Genomic DNA, 17,631 nt, shown 5'->3' on the forward strand with positions numbered 1-17,631 from the left:
GTCTTTTCTGATGAACTGTCCAAAATAAGCGAGCAGAAGTCTCACCATCCTCAATATTGCTATACAAGCATCAAAATTTTCTTTGAAATGAGAATGTTATATTGCTGAATCGTTCTTCACTTTTTATTCAATTTAATATTATTTCAGGTTTTATGAAATCCCTGCTCAGTGCTGGACAATGTGTTAATTCTGAGGATGTGCCTAAGAGAACTCACAGGCTAGTGAGCAGAGCAGAACATGCAGGCTATGCTGGCATAATGTGTGGATGCCGCAGGGCCTGGAAGATAGGCCTGGTAACTAATAAATGCTCCCTGGAAGACAGTTTGCTAAGCAAAGAAGGGCCTAGAAAGGGCATTCCCATCAGTGGGTACAGTTAGAACAAAAGCATGAAGCTGTTAAAAAACAAGGTCTGTAGTTTATTTTGTTGTTGTTGTTATTAGGTGCCATTGAGTTGGTTCCAACTCATAGCAACCCTACGTACTACAGAATGAAACACTGCCCTCCCTGTCCGGCGCCCTCCAATCCAAAATACAGTCATTCCTACTTTGAGCCCACTGTTGCAGCCACTGTGTCAATTCATCTCATTCAGAGTCTTCCTCTTTTTCACTGACCCTCTACTTTACCAAGCATCATGTCCTCCTCCAGGGACTGGTCCCTCCTGATAACACATCCAAATTACGTGAGACAAAGGCTCGCCATCCTTACTTCCAAGGAGCACTCTGGTTACATTTCTTCCAAGACAAACTTGTAGTCCATGGTAGATTCAATATTCCTCACCAACACCATGATTCAAAGGCATTAATTTCTTATTCATTGTCCAGCTTTCACATGCATATGAGGCTACTGAAAGTACCATGGCTTGAGTCAGGCACACCTTAGTCCTCAAAGTGACATCTTTGCTTTTAAACACTTTAAAGAGGTCTTGTGTAGCAGATTTGCCCAATGCAATATGTCCTTTGATCTGGTGAACCAAAAAAATGTGAGGGGAGCAGGGGCAGGAGATGGTAGTGGGGAGGAGCCAAGTCAGACAGGCCCTAACTGCCTAGTCAAGAAGTTTAGATTTCATCAGTTAAGAAACCAACAGCCCTTAGAGCCATCAGAGAACTTTTAGCAGGTGAGTAACCTGATAAGATCACTGTGGCAGATAGCAGGAGAACGGACCAGAACAGGAACAGGGACACCAATTAAGAGGTTGCTGTGGTGAACGCTGGTGGTATTGTGGTCACTACGAATTGGAATCAACTTGACGGCAGTGGGCTGAGTTTGGTTTTACAGGTGGTGGTAAAGGTATAAAGTTTAAAAAGCCTGAACTGAGTGGTGCAAATAGTTAACACGCTCGGCTACTAACTGAAAGGTTGAAAGTTTGAGTCTACCCAGAGGTGCCTTGAAAGAAATGCCTGGAGGTCTACCTCCAAAAAAAAAAAATCAACTATTGAAAACAGTATGGAGCACAGTTCTATTCTGAAACATATGGGTCGTCAAGAGTCAGGCCTGACTGGGTGGCAACTGGTAATTGCTAAGGCAACAGCAGCAGGAATGGAGAGGAGAGAGAGATTTGAGAAAGACTTAGAAGGCAGAATTGGTAGAATGTGACAGGCCCAAGTGACCATATATTGGGGGATGGAGGGGCAGAAGGAATCTGACTTCAGGATTTCTAACTGGATGTCTACAAGTGCCATTTTTCAGGCTAGAGTAAGCAGAACAAGGGGCCTCAAAAAGGAGGGGAAAAAAAAAAAGTCAAACTAGAAGAAAACTATATCCACTATGATCCGCAAATGTTGTATTTGTTCAATGAGTTTCTCACATTCAGATGTTACTCGATTTCACTTCGTGCATCGTTATTCTGTTTATCTTCCACTGTTTCTCCAATTAACCAACAGCCCGTGTCTAAAGCTAAACCACACCATTTACTACCATAGCTTTTACTTGTTCCACTTTGGTAAAATCTCAAGGCTTAATAATCATGACTTTAGAGACTCTCAAAATTATGAATGAGTATTAAACACTTGATACAGAACCGACTCCTGTATAATACTTGTTACTTGTACCAAAGCTGAAAATGATCCATTGAAAAGAATTCTCTGGTCACTCAGCAGTGAACAGTCCAAACCATATTTTCTCGTATGCCAAAAATGTCCTAGTAGGCATAATCAAAAGTTTTGTAGACGGCTTACATAAAACCGCCCCCTCCCTTTAGATATACCCATTTCTGTCATAAGATAAACGGAAATTAGACCAGTCCAATAAAACTAGTTCATCCCTTTCTAAATATAAGAAACTGCCTTTTCCCCTGTGACAGGAGTCAGCCGTTCGCTATTGTGAGATTACAAAGGTTCTTCAGCACTGAACTTAGTGCCCTGGATGACTTGATTGACGTTCCAGGTGTGGAAGACCGTATTTTCTAAAGATGGCCACAACAATTTCTCCTACCCATATGCTCCTCTGGGGCCTTCCCACTCCCCCATCAAGAGGTGGAATCTAGTTCCCTCCCCCTTGAGTTTGTGTGGATATGGAAGTGGCTCATGACCTATGGGATGCAGAACACAGCAGAAGTCATGTGGAGGGATTCTGTGGTAAGGTCATGAAAGGTGACATGGCTTCTGCCCTAAGAACAGAAGCACTCACGATGGAGCCCTGAGCTGCCTGTTGGCAGTCATCTGCCCTCCCTGAAGGCAACCGTGCTGTGAGGAAGCCCATAGGGACTAAATGAGGCTACATGAAGAGACAGAGATGCCAGAGCGGCCCACAGCTACGCACACAGACCCATGCTATTCCAGCCGTATTCACCATCTGACTGTAAATGCCTGAGAAACTCAAGCCAGAACCACCCAGCCAAGATGCACCAGGGTTCCTGACCCACAGAAGCCAAGAACAATAAGTAAATGATTGTTGTTTTAGGCCGCTGCATCTTGAGGTGATTTGTTTCATAGCAACAAGTAGCCAGAAAAGCAGAAGTTAGGCCAAAATGACCCAGTACCAGGTCAAATGGTGGAGGATCCGCAGGTTGCATTCGCTGTCCCTCACCCTGTGAATCTACACTTTTGCCCCTGGATTGAGGTCTCAGTCTAGTTTGTGACTTGATACCAAAACCAGATTGGATCTTCATGAGCCTGATGATTGAGAAGAGACTACACTCAGCACGGTTCTCATCCCTCAGCTGTGCTGCACACTACTGAGACCCATGATGGTTCCACTTTGCCTGGAAGCCCCTAGTTTGGGGCCAAACTGTCCTGGCCATTTGAGAATCCTTTTTTTTTTCCTAAATCCCTTGTGAATATGGTAGAACTCCCCAAAGAAGAATAAAAACTAAAGTATATATTCAATAACCCTAAACCAAACCCATTGCCATCAAATTGATTCCAACTCATAGTGACGACCCTATAGGACAGAGTAGAACTGTCCCATAGGGTTTCCAAGGCTATAATCGTTACAAAAGCAGACTGCCATATCTTCTCCCTCAGAGCAGCGAGGTGGCGGGGTTGAACCGCTGACCTTTCTGTTAGCAGTCCAGCACTAAACCACTGTGCCACCAGGGTTCCTTCAGTGATCCTACCAGGGGCTAACTGGACTAGGTTTTTTTGTGGGGGGGGGGAGTTTTGAACAGCCAACCTTTCAGTTAGCAGACAAGCACTTTAATCACTGCGCCATCAGGCCTCATTAAGCACCTAAAAAAAAACCGTTGTCGTCAAGTCGATTCCGACTCATAGTGACCCTATAGGACAGAGTAGAACTGCCCCATAGGGTTTCCAAGGAGCAGCTGGTGGATTCGAACAGTCAACCTCTTGGCTAGCAGCCATAACTCTTAACCACTATGCCACCAGGGTTTCTCCTTCAGCACCTAGTATGTGCCAAATAAGGATCTCTGGTGGTACAATTGTTAAGGGCTTGGCTACCAACCAAAAGGTTGGCCATTCAAACCCACCAGCAGCACTGCGGGAGAAAGACCTGCACAATGTCGCACAGCAAGTGGCAGAACTGGAATTGGTTTTAAACCAATGTGTCTGATTTTAAATTATGCACAGGCATCAAAAGAGAGACTTTCTTGAAAGGCTGTATTAGAAGACAAGTTTTTCTTTTCCTTTAACAAGGTGAGTAATAAACATCACTGAGATTTTTGTTTTGTTTTACCAGGGAGTTAGAAGGCAATTTTTTTCTTTTCCTTGAACAGATTACCTAGTTGTCTTTTTGCATATTTCTTACACATTAGAAGATTGAAAGGTAAAACGCCCACTATTCTAGTGTGAGAAAGGGGATTGTGTAAAAGAAACGACATCTGAGAGCTGTCAAGTTAAAAGTCCCTGGCTGAGCTGAAGTTCAAGACTAAGTTTCAGAGTCTGCCACAGAGAAGCCACCTAGAGCAGGTGCAGCACCAGGTGGTCGAGCCTGTATTCAACGTTGAGCCCTCATGGGCCACAGGGAGTACCGTAAGGGAGAGGAGCTCACATCCTTTATGCCCAAAGCTGCTTTGAAGTTTTGGACTAAAAAGAGAAGGAAGGTTCCTACCTCTTTAAATAATCAAGCATGGAATGATGAATTTTTTATCCCTAAGTCTAAAACCAAATTTATTACCTTGTCTCTAACTAATGCCTCCTCCCAACTTCCTGCCCTAATCCAAGTAAAAAAACTTAAGTCACTTTGATTCATCTCTTCCTGCTCCCCCACCTTGCTTCATATCTAGTTAATTAGCAAGTAGTGGAGGCTCTGACGTGGGTGTGGAGGCTCTGCCTCCTTGCAATTCCAGACATCTCACCTCTCTTTTCCTCCTCCAGTACCCTGAAGTTCTCCTGACCAGTTTGCTTGGGATGTTACAGTAGCCTCTCAAATGATTCTCTCACTGACTATCCACACCTCTCCAGCAACACTACTAAAGAGATTTGATCCTGTTACCTCTGCATGTTCAAAAACCTTGAATTGCTCACTATGAACTACAAAATACATTCCAGATATTTCACTCTAATATTCAAAGCTCTGAGTTACTGGTTTCTGCCTGTAGGTCCTGCCTCATCTCCCAGTACTCCTCTGAATGGACCCTACTTTCCAAATAAATTAACTTCTCCCAGTTGGGCCCTTGTGTCCTGCATCTGCCCCTCTGCATCTGCTTTCTCTTTCACTTGGAATGCCCTCCTCCTTGTCCTTCAAGGTCTAGTTCATATGCTGCCATAAGCCTTGTTCCCCTTGCAGAAGCCATTTCTCCCTCCTCTGACCTGGCCGAGCAATTTGTTTTTAGGGGTCTTGTGGCCCTTATCACAAACAGATTTGCCTTATAGTCTGTCATGCGCTGACCACACGTGGCGCAGTCAAACCCTGAGAAGAATCCCAGCTCATCCTCTTACTAGCTATGTAACCTTCTGCAGCTTCACTCGCTGGGCCTTAGTTTTTTGTTTGTTGGCTTGTAGTGGTGTGCTGTTAAACTGGCTCTCTGAGGGATGGGAAGAAAGGGAAGAGCCCTAATTTGAAACATTTCCCATTTCCGTGGTGTAAATACTCACACCATGGCCAATTTTGAGGAGCTGGAGATAGAAATGCACAACTAGCTCTTGTGAGAGTCAGTAGGAGTGGACCCCAGCATACCACTATTTGTTTCTTTGTAAAATGGGAAAAAAATCTTTCACAGAATTCTGTAAAGATTAAATGACAAAGTAAATGTAAATTACTTAACACAGTCTGGCACAGAGTAAACACTCTTTGCTATTACTGCTGCTGCTAGTGCTTCTGCTACTGCTGCTGCTGCTACAATTACTGTCACCACCACTACTGTTCGGTGGGTGTTAGCTGCCATCGAGTCAGCTCCAACTCATGCTCACCTTACGTATAACAGAACGAAACGCTGCCTGGCCCTGTGTCACCTTCATAATCATTATATTTGAGTCCATTGTTTCAGGTGCTGTATCAGTCCATCTCATTGAGGGTTTGCCTCACTTTTTCTGATCCTCTACTTTACCAACCATCATGTCCTTTTCTAGCAATTAGTCTTCCCTGATGACATGTCCAAAGTAAGCAAGCTGAAGTCTTGCCATACATACTTCTAAGGAACACTGTGGTTGTTTTGTTGATTTGTTCTTCTGGCAGTTCAAGGTATACGCAATGCTCTTCTCCTACCACAGTGTGAAGGCATGAATTCGTCTTCTGTCTTCCTTTTTCATTATCCAACTTCAGATGCTTATGAGGCAACTGAAAAGACCATGGCTTGGGTCAGATACACCTTAGGAATCAACGTGGCATAACTAGTAGTGGTTATGCCTATAACTAATCCTACTACTATTTCTACTATTAATATTGCTGGTTGTCTCTCTCCCGCTAAACTGTAAGTTCTTTGAAGGAGAGAAAAGGAACATTTATTCAGCACCTACTATTTTTCAGACACAAGGCTTTAGCCATCTGCCAAACATCATGCTAAGAGCTTCTTTTATATATATTTTTTTCACTTAATTCTCACAATAGCCCTGTGAGATAGAGTCTATAATTATCTCCAGTTTGCAGATTATAAACTGAGGCTGAAAGAGTTTGTCACTTGCCCAAGGTAGTGGAAACAGTAAGTGCTAAGGCTAAAACTCAAATTCAATTCTGTTTGGCTTCAAAATCCATTCTTTGATTGTACTTATTTGATACTCAAATATTTCTCAAATTAATAAATGAAGTCTTAATTTTAGATAGCAAACTTACTTTTGCCAAAAATTCTTCTTCCTGTGGATTAATCTTTATGGTCCAAGAAGACATGGTTTCTACAGGATTGTTCCAATTCCTAAAGTTCTAAACAAAGGCAAAGTTATAACAGAAAACACCAAGTAGCAATTACTTCCAACTTCTTATCAAAGAAGAACTTTAAGCAAAAAATTATATTTAAATACATGATTTTTTAAAATGAGCAAGCACAAATTCAATGCAATTATAAATGTCACATATGCCTAGAAATTAGTGAGCATGTGGGGCAACTCTCAAAAATCAAAACTGATAATTCTTGTCTAACTGTAGTCAGAGAAATTGCCCATGGACTGAGATGTAATTTCATTAGCTTGATTAAAAGTGAAAACTGGAGGAAGGGTAAAGTAGGTCAAACACTTCCTGACTCCTTTAGGATTAAAACATTTATTAGATACTAAGTATGTGTGAAAGGATCAGCAAGAATCTATTTGCCAGCACTGGAGGATATGGAGAGAAAGACAGCATACCCTGAACTGGAAAAATTTATTATTATGAAACTGAAAAGCAAAGAGGAATTGCGCATGGGCTCTAGTGAAAGAATTTCTAAAGACAAAATGCTTTTATTGGGTATTTATAGCTAGAGGGTCACTGTGTATACAGGAGACACACAGCAAGTTTTATTATGCGACGGATCTGGTTTTTTCAAAGCCAGCTCTTCATCATAGAACCTGGTGTGCAGTGGTTAAAAGCTCTTCATTGTATCATTCAAACTTTCTATCATGCTTTTCTCTACTCCTTTCACCCACATGTGACCATCAATATCCCTACCCTTACATAAAAACTAAGTATCGTTCCTAAAGTGTGCAATAAGCCAGCCTATGCCTTCCCCTCACCACGTCAAGCCCACAGTTCTCCGTAACTATTTTGGTTGTGAGGAGGGCAAAGAGACCAAGAAGAGGGGTAATGCAAAAGGGAAGACTTCAGAGAACTGATAATCACTTGAGTTAGCACTAGAAGAGCTGAAATTTTAGGCTGAGGATTTCCAGTTTTTTGAGACATTTGGAGAAGAAGAAATTCATAGAAAAATAACCAAGATTAGAATAAACAAGAATGATGACAACATTTTATAAGAAATTTCTGTGGAAATTAAGTACTGTTTCTCTTCTGCTGCTCATTTAAAAAAAAAAAATGGTAACATCCTAATTCCTCAATTCTAGATATGCCATCAATTTATTAGCAGCTCCTTTTTTTTTTTTTGAGGGCTAGGGGAAGGAACTACTACCACATTAAATATGCACACTGACTGGAAGGCATATATTCCATTTCAGAAACATTAAGTAAGGGAAGGGAGGTTGGGAGGTGGAACTTAGGACAGGATGTAGACAAGAACGCACATTGGAAAACCCAGGAAATGCAGTACCTGGATGACCTCTTCTGGCTCTGTTGAGAGCTGGCTGCCTCCTTAGGTGGCTGCCTTTGGGTATGTTGATGAGTTAGTGGTCAATACAGAGAGATAGAACTTCTACTCTTCTAATGCCCAGGAGGATATTGTGATGGTTGGAAAAGATTTTGTTGTTACGTGTCATCAAGTCAATGCCAACTCACAGTGACCCCATATGACAGAGTAGAACTGCCCCACAGGGCTTTCTAGGCTGTAATCTTTACAGGAGCAGATCACCGGGTCTTTCTCCCGCAGAGCCACCAGGTGCATTCAAATCGCCAACCTCCCAGTTAGCAGCCGAGTGCTTAACCGTTGTATCACCAGGGCTCCTTGAAAAGAGTTTAAAAAACCACCAAACCAAACCTGTTGCCACTGAGTCAATTCCAACTCATAATGACCCTATAAAACAGAGTAGAACTGTCCCATAGAGTTTCCAAGGAGCGGATGGTAGACTCAAACAGCAGACCTTTTCGATCGCAGCCAAACACTTAACCACTGGCACCACCAGGGCTCCTGAAAAGACTTTAGGGTCAGAGAATTCTCTCACCAATTCTTTTTGTTTTCTTCAGCAAACCATGCACCCTTTCCACAAAAATGATGCCCTGTGTGGACACTGGTCAATAGCACAGACATACAGGTCTGGGAATGTTAAAAGTTTGTTTACAGACTAAGAGTCTTTTCCTTATGGAATTCCACAATGTTGTTTATGAACCATAAATATCCAAATATATGCAATCATAATATGAACTCTTCACTCCAGTTTATGCCCATGACCGCCTGTGTCACTCTCTGGGAGTACTGTACTCTGTCCTGAAGGATTTTGACTACTCAGTAAAATAAGTTTGCTCTTATGTCTCAAAAGAGACTTGATTGGGAGGTGGAAATAACTTCATGACACTGAGTTGATTCTGATTTAACGTTCGTGCACCATATGGTACACTGTCATGTTTCATTATGATATCTAGGACCTTAACAAAGTTTTCTTTTTTTCTTTTTAAGAGCATTTTTGATGCTCTTTCTATAAATAAAAATGATAGTTTAAGAAGTTTAGCCACCTAAACCCAAAACACCACTGACCACATTTAATTCTGTAAAGGCATTAGAACACATCAGAAAATTAAAACTAAAAATTGAACCCTCACATGGGGAGTCACTAAAACCAAAAAAACCAAACCCACTGCCGTCGAGTCGATTCCGACTCATAGCGACCCTAGCAGAGTGGAAAGACTGCTTCTTATACAGATGTCATTCACACTTTTCTTAGTACTTCCTTAAACCATGAAAAGTCAGGAAAACTGGAAGAAGGAAGAAAGAAATCAGAGGGAGACCGTAAAAGCCCAGTTCATTTCGAGAAGTCAGTAACCCTCCCTCCCCCCATGTTTTAAATATCACAACAAGTCTAAGTAACAAACAAAATTCACTGAGAGCACACTGCACATACAACTTTACTTTCTTCCCACTGTGCCCATCACCAAGACGTTTGCTTTTTTTTAAGCAGGATGGGGAAAAGAACGTTTAGAAGACTCATTTAGCACAGTAGTCAACTTCCACTAACATATTTTTAGGGGGCATACATGGTCTTCCACAGCAGATCTATATATACAGACATACACATATTAGTATCTTCTTTTTGAGAACAACAGCCATCAGTCCACCCCCAAACACATCATCACTATTCATATCCCATAGGGAGAAGAAGAAAAAACATGAATATGAGAAGCATATCATTTATCATTGTAAACTGGTTAGTATTTGTCGTAGAATTGACTTTCTCTTCACTTGTACAAAAACAGCTCTAATTGTGAAAAGAATAATGTAACTATTGTATAACCCAGATTTTACTTCCTAAAAAGTTAGGCAGGGAGTGTTTTTCATGCATTCAGTCCTAAGGAAGCAGGAATAAAGTGCTTTCCATCAACTGACGCTACCAAGATATTTAACACAAAGAGTTTACTGGCACTGCTGTGCTTTGTAACTTTGGGGTTGAAGGGAGAATATGAGAGGGTACATGGACCACCAGCTTTCACAGGGATCATCAAGGGCTTCACAGGTCCTAAAGAACCAAAAGCCAGTTTTGTATGTGTTCAGTGAAAGGCAAGAAAATGAGGACTTTGTATGAGTGTGTAAGAGGCCAAAACGGGCAAGAGAGGGAGATGAAAGCTGAGGCAACTGATACGCCTACAAAATATCCCTCACAAAGATTCCAAAGAAGACTTTTTTTCCCTTGAACTCTTCAGATCAAGCCTAAACGCGAAGATAGGAGATTTTAACTGGCAAGAGTGCATATCTAGTTTGTAAAAAAAAAATGGAAGACTATAAGGGACACTACTTCTTACAAGTCCTCAAATTTCCTCAAACCTCATTCTGTCCAGAAAGCTTAGCCATCATAACCAAATAGGGGATATTTGCACACCCCCCACACACATATACACATGAGCACTTACAATCCAAAGGAAGGTGCTAAAACTAGCTGGAGAAAGGAACAGTCATGTGTGCTTACGAAAAACATGCACATGTGAAATACATATATTAAGGGAAATACGTTAAATGGCATATATATAGATATATTCTATCTTTGATGAATGTAATCCAAGAAAGAATTTTCAATACCACTGAAGAGTTTTCTAGTAGCCATTCCTTCCTTAAGTTTCCTCATATGGAAAAAAATAATGCTTGGCTATTACAGAATTAGGATGGACCAGAATCTACTACCAGGTAGTAGAGATGTGTGAAATTATATAGAGAGATATAAAGCCCTTTCAGAATTTTGTATAAGAAATCACTTCTATGAGAACTGATAAAAAGAAGAAAGGTATCTATATTTTTTATATAAATATGTGCATAAATGATGGAGGCTCAACCGGCACCTCAGTCATTTACAGAGCACTTCACCTACATTATCCCACTGGATCCTCACAATAGCCCTGTGAGGTAGGAGGGAGAGGAACTATTGTTCAGATGAGGAAGCTGAAGTTCACAGAACTCTGAAGAAGTCAGAGGTAAGGGAAATAGGACCAGAAGCCAAAATGTCTCTTAGTCTAGCGCTCCTTGGTAGAAGTACAAATAGGTCTGTGTGTCACACTATGTGGAATATTCCCTTTATGATTTACCAAGCACAGCATTCTGGCAACAGCTTTTTTTTTTTTTTTTTTTTAAAGCAATGCCCTTTAGTCCATCTCTTAAGTCCCTAAAACAGCATAGTTTTTTCTCACCAATCTTCGCCATCAATTTATCTCCTGGGTTAAGGTTTCTTCTTCCAGAATGTCTCCTCTTAGATGGGAATCAGAGAAATAGGGCCTAGGTTTCTGTCTACTCGTTTTTCCCAGAGAGAGATGGAACTACTAATACTTGTAACCCACCTTTACCAGCACCATTGTTCTTTATTCACAAGCCCATCGCCATAAATAAGGCACACCTGGCTTGCTTTTAACTTACCAATCAATCAGCCTTTAGAGCTAGAACTCAAGAGAGTCTCCCATTTTGTCACAAAAAAAATTTGTCTCCCCCCAGCTTTCTCCTTTTTATCAGTTCTCATAGAAGTGATTTCTTATACAAAACGAAATTGAATGTTGCATAAAATTCTTACATCTTTTTCATTCTTTTGTTCATTTCAATAGTGAGTATTTGAGAGGAAGCTAAACCCAGTTTTGATGATGACAGGTGGAAGGGGGTAACTGAGTGAGCATCAATGCACTCATTTGAAACACCTGTCAAAACGAAACATTTAGTTGCATGGGTCTGAAAGCCCCAAGTACACACATTTGTTCTGGGACTATGACAGCAGTTCTCCAAATTAACAGTGAGAATATTAAGCCCACAAAAGAAAACAGAATAGCTTTGATGCAGTTATAGCCCAGGGTGAGGCCACCAGCTTATCAGACTTCAGAGCAACAAAAGAACTTTGACGCAAAGGCATCCCCGGAGTAGAGTCAGAGTCCCTTTGCCTAAGTGACTCTTTCATATCAGGACAGGAAATGTGTTGTTTAGACTTTTAGCTTGCTCACGGTGGCATGTGACTAATAGGACTTTAAAGTCTTTTGTGAATGACATAATGATAAACTGACCATTTAAATCCTAGAAAGGTCACAATCGGAGCCCCATCAGTGCTTCAGAGGGGGAAGCAAATGAGTATGGAACTTGAATTCTACCATGAGCTCAGAGAACGATCAAAGTCAGAAGTGATCTATGGCTGCTTATAAATGAAGTCCAAGATGCCTCAGATTATCCATACAAAAAAAACCCAAAGCCAAACTTGTTGCTGTTGAGTAGATTCCGACTCATAACAACCCTGTAGGACAAAGTAGAAATGCCCCCATAGGGTTTCGAAGACTGTAATCTTTATGGAAGCAGACTGCCACATCTTTCTCCTGTGGAGCGACTGGTGGGTTCGAACTGCTGACTTTTCAGTTAGCAGCCAAGTGCTTAAACACTTCGCCACCAGGGCACCTCTATAACAGGGTTAACCAAACCAAAAAAAAAAAAAAACCCACTGTCATCAATTTCGACTCACAGCGTCTCTACAGGATAGAACAGCCCCAGTGGGTTTCCAAGCAGCAGCTGGCAGATTCAAACTTCAGACCACTTGGTTGGCAGCCAAGCTCTTAACCACAGTGCCACCAGGGCTCCATAACAGGGCTAAAAAAAAAAAAATTTTTTTTTTTTTTTTAAGGCACCAGATAATTGCAAGTGGCAAAACAGATAGTTTGATTTTGTTATTGTTTCTTTTAATGAGCCAGGAAAAGCAGGTTAATGAAAATATTAGTTATTTGCTATAAGTTCTGGAAATGAATATTACTTTTTAAAGTTTAGGAGGCTGTCTGATCATAAATACTTCGAAGAGCACACTATTAATTCAAGCCAGTCAGTAATACAGCATAACCCTGAAGCTAAGTTACCAATGTAAAGAAATGTATTTACTATATTCCCACCAAAATCCATAGCCAAAGGTTTTAGATTGATTATAGCAAGATAAGTCATCTTCTTTTTTTCAATAAGTATTTATTACTCAAACATTTCTAGAGCAATAACATGTTACAACTCTTTAATTCACAGAGCAGAAAAAAATGAGAATTTACTGACATTTCTTGAAAATCTGCTACAAGCCCACAGCAAAGAATCTGCCATCATCACACTCTGTTTTTCTTCATTTGACAGGAGGTCGACTTCAAGTGGATTGATGTGAGTCAGGATCTCATTCCGGAAGCATACGTGTCCAATACACGGCATTATTTTTTCATCTGGAAAATACTCAAGTTCCAGCTGTTCATCACCGGTGGTGTGCTTTCTAAAACCCTGGCGATCCCATGTGGACTTCTGGTAGAATGAGCAATGCAAAGCGCTGGCTTGGACTTGGCATGTCCTTGTACTTCTGGGGACTGATGGACCTGTCGACTGCCGCTCTCTCAGGCACACCAACACTGCGAGGCCAACTAGAGGTGCATCTGACAGACAAGCCACAGTCACACCACCGAACAAAGAGGAGCTGGGTTTGGAACCAGTTTTTTGTTCTGGAAGAGTACACTGGAACTGACCCTTTGTATGTTGGCAAGGTAAGAATCACCAAATAGAAAGACAAATGATTGGGGTAATGAATATTTATGAAAGCTCACACAGCCTGTGTCTGAGACCTGAAAGAAATCTTAACTAGTGGCATGTTACCTGACAGCTAGTTGAAATGTAATTTTTGCTTTGTCAGATACCAGTCAGGAAGGAAAGACTCCTTCCCTTGCTCATGCTCTGTTCTGAGTGGAAAAAACTAGGAACTGAGTTTTGGAGAAGCCTCAGGCCCTGCAAGAGCCCTTCAGTCCCAAAAGAGGTAGCAGCAGCCTTCAGGAAATGACAGGGGTGGGGAAGAAAGAAACTGGGATATGCTAGGGGGGAAGGAGAGTTTGTATTGCTTTGTTTTTGTTTTTTTTCCAAAGCATTTCCACAGGTATTGCCCGAGGCCTAAATTCAATGGAAAAAAAAAGAATAAAACATTCTTCATTTCAGAAGATCCTAGCAGGTGCTTTAGGACTGCTGGAGACAATGAATGTATTTATAAACTGTGTATGAGAATTCCCTTGATTTATCTATCATCATTTCATTTTTAATCCAGGCTTTCTCCTGTGTTTTTTTTTTTTTTCTTTATTTGGATGTTAATCAGGGGCCATTTTTTTTCAAGCAACCAATGGAGAGAAAACAGGAAACAAGGAACTAATTAGAAAATAAATAATTCATTCAAATGATAACTTAAGCACTTGTTTAGCGCAGAAGTTAAGAGCATGGGCCTCAGAGTCAGATACATATGAGTTCAAAACCCAGCTCTGCCAATTACTTCGAGAGTGGCTTTGGACAAGTCACAAAGTCCCTTGAGGCTCTGTTCCCTCTAATGTCAAATTGGGATTTGCTGTTGCTGTGTGCTGTCGAGTCAATTCCGACTCATAACAACCCTACAGAGCAGACCAGAACTACCCCATAGGGTTTTCCTGGCTGTAATCTTTACGGGAAGAGATCTCCAAGTCTTTGCTCTGGCAGAGTCACTGGGTAGGTTCGAAGCACCAACCTTTCAGATAACAGCTGAGCACTTAATCATTGTGCCACCAGGGCCCCCTCAAATGGGGATATAAAAGTACTATTAGTCCTCAAGAGCTGTCTACACAAATTCAACTCTCATTCACATTTTAACACAGTTATCTGACTTCTTTCTGTCCCCACCTCTGGGTTAAAGGCATGCTTTCACTGCTTCTAAGGACCTCCCTACTACCAAAGCCAATGTTTGCATCTTATGGGTCTATAATGTATTGAACTGTGTCCCCCAAAAATGTGTCAACTTGGTTAGGCCATGTGTGGTTGTCCTCCACTTTGTGATTTTCCTATGGTTTTAAATCATAATCTCTGCCTGTGGTTTAAAGGATTAGGGTGGGATACAACACTCTTGCTCAGGTCACCTCCCTGACCCAGTGTAAATGGAGTTTCCCTAGGGTGTGGCCTGCGCCACCTTTTCTCTCAAGAGATAAAAGGAAACGGAAGCAAGTAAAGAGTAGGGGACCTCATACCACCAAGAAAGCAGTGTTGGGAGCAGAGCACGTCCTTTGGACCCAAGGTTCCTGCACTGAGATGCTCCCAGACCAAGGGAAGACTGAGGCATCACAAGAACCTTCCTCCAGAGTTGACAGAGAGAAAAAGCCTTCTCCTGGAGATGATGCCCTGGATTTGGACTTGTAGCCTACTAGATTGTGAGAGAATAAATGTATTTTTGTTAAAGCCATCCACTTGTATATTTCTGTTATAGCAGCACTAGATGATTAGGACAGGATCCTCTCAACAACAGCCTTGGACACTGCGGACCAGTCCCTCCTCTCAACCCACTCTCTCTCAGCTTCATGACTATCAGAGTCCCCCGGTTTTCCTCTTTCCTTCTCAGCCTCATTTGCTGTCCTCTCACTCCACAACTCCAACTGTTGGCAGTCTTGTAAGCTTCACCCTGGGCCTCATCTTTAGCCACACTCAATCCCTGGGCAGACTCACCATCCCTGTGGTTTTAAACATCATCTCTATGCCAGTGGATCCAAAACCTCCATCTTTGGCTCAGACCACACATCTGAGCTTTAGACTCATAAATCTAACTGCATATGTGTTATCTTCATTTTTACGACTCATAGGCATCCCAAATGTAGTGTGTCCAGTAAGGAACTCCTACTTTTCTTCCCAAACCTAGTCTGCCCCCAAACCATAAAAACCAAACCAAACCTGCTGTCACCAAGTTTCCAACTCATAACAACCCTAGAGGACAGAGTAGAACTGCCCCATAGGGTTTCCAAGGAGCACCTGGTGGATCTGAACTGCTGACTTTCAGCAAGCAGCCGTAGCTCTTAACCACTACGCCACAGGGTTTCCAGTCTTCCCCCAGACTTCCCTATATGACCACTGCCATCCACCATTTACTAAAACCAGAAGCTTGTGGGTCATTCTCCCCTTTCTCTGGACATTAACATTCTCTCAGTCTGACAATTCTGTTCATTCTATGCCAGAATAAATACCAAGTCCTTTATTTCTTTCATCTCTACTTCCACCATTATCTCTCACATGAGCAAATACCTGGCCTCCCAACTGGTCTCCTCACTTCCACCTTCACTGCCTTCCAATCTAGATCTTCAGACATGATCTTTTTAAAAATGTAAATCAGATCATTAAAACTCTTCAAAGCCTTCCCATTGTATTTTAAATCATCCAGACTCATCACCACAGCTCTGACCAGGCCTGCCTCCTGGCCTCCCACCACATCTCAAGTGACTCTTTCCCTTACTCTCATGTTTTAGGGATGTGGCCTCTCTCAGTTCCTAGAACTTGCTGAGCATTTGCCTTTAAACCAAAAAAAAAAAACAAAAACAAAAAAACCCACTGCCAACAAGCTGATTCTGACTCATAGAGACCCTACAGCAACCTTATAGGCTTTTACTGTCCCCCATAATGAAAAGACCACTCCGGGCTTCTCTTGTGACTGGCTCCTCCCCTTCCTTGAGGGCACAAGTTGAATACAGACCTTCCCCGACCCTTCTCTAAGGTAGCCCCTCTGTTAAACTCTGTCCCCACCATTCTTTTCTTTTTTTTTTTAACCACCATTATTTTCACAGCTCAAATCACAATTTACAATATTTATTTTATTTACATGTTTATTGTCTGAAGCCCCTGGTTAGACTGTAAACTTACTGAGGGCAAGGTCATTGCTCCCGTGTTATCCTCAAGGCCTAACCCAGCACCTATCACACAGAAGGTGCTCAAAAAATACTTAATGAATAAAAAATGAACACCTCATAGTATTTAAAAAAAAAAAAACCACTGCTCTCGAGTCGATTCCGACTCATAGCAACCCTACAGGACAGAGTACAACTGCCTGATAGAGTTTCCAAGGAGCACCTGGTAGATTTGAACTGCTGACCCCTTGGTTAGCAGTTGTAGCACTTAACCACTACACCACCAGGGTTTCCCCTCATGGTATTTAAAAAAAAAAAAAAAATTTTTTTTTTTTAATTATTTTTTTATAGCAAGGATTAAATAAGCTAATACATGTAAAGCACTTTCCACAGGTCCGGAGTTAAGTTCTTAATAATCACCACCCAGTAGCAGTAGTAGTAGTAGTAGGGATCGTAGTGGTGGTAGTAGCAGTAGTAGTGATAGTAGTGGTAGTATTAGTAGTAGTAGTGGTAGTAGTAGTACAGTAAAATCTGCTAAAGCTGGAACTTGTGTAAGGCAGCAACCTGTCAGAGGAGAAAAACTCAAAATAATTTCCACTAAAACAAGGGACAGAAAAGCAGTTAAGACTTTACATTGTCAAAGGTCGAAAACTTGGGAGACTCAGAAAAGCAAGGCAGTCCCGCTGACTTCCAGCTCTCCCAGGTTTCACTGTAGTAGTAGTAGCTAGGCAGCTCCTTGTGGGAATTTAGCACCTCAATAATACGTACTTAATGCAGCTACAAATCCGTTGGCCTCAAACTCTGTGAGTTTTTCCTTTTCCCTTTCCCTCTCTCCCTTTCCCTTCCTATACAATCAGTTGGCACATCCTGTCA

At 41.6% G+C, this 17,631-nt stretch overlaps 1 protein-coding gene across 1 annotated transcript in view; it reads left to right on the forward strand.

The window, feature by feature from the left end:
- Positions 1 to 17,631, forward strand: part of CDH20 (cadherin 20) — a 271,606-nt gene that overhangs the window by 188,292 nt on the left and 65,683 nt on the right. The window contains exon 2 of the mRNA XM_049901553.1: positions 13,238 to 13,632. Coding sequence (XP_049757510.1) covers positions 13,387 to 13,632 — 246 coding nt within the window. The 5' untranslated portion in view covers positions 13,238 to 13,386. The remainder of the gene's footprint in view (positions 1 to 13,237; positions 13,633 to 17,631) is intronic.

The sequence above is a fragment of the Elephas maximus genome, chromosome 11 (genome assembly GCF_024166365.1).
Source record: "Elephas maximus indicus isolate mEleMax1 chromosome 11, mEleMax1 primary haplotype, whole genome shotgun sequence".
NCBI lineage: Eukaryota > Metazoa > Chordata > Mammalia > Proboscidea > Elephantidae > Elephas > Elephas maximus.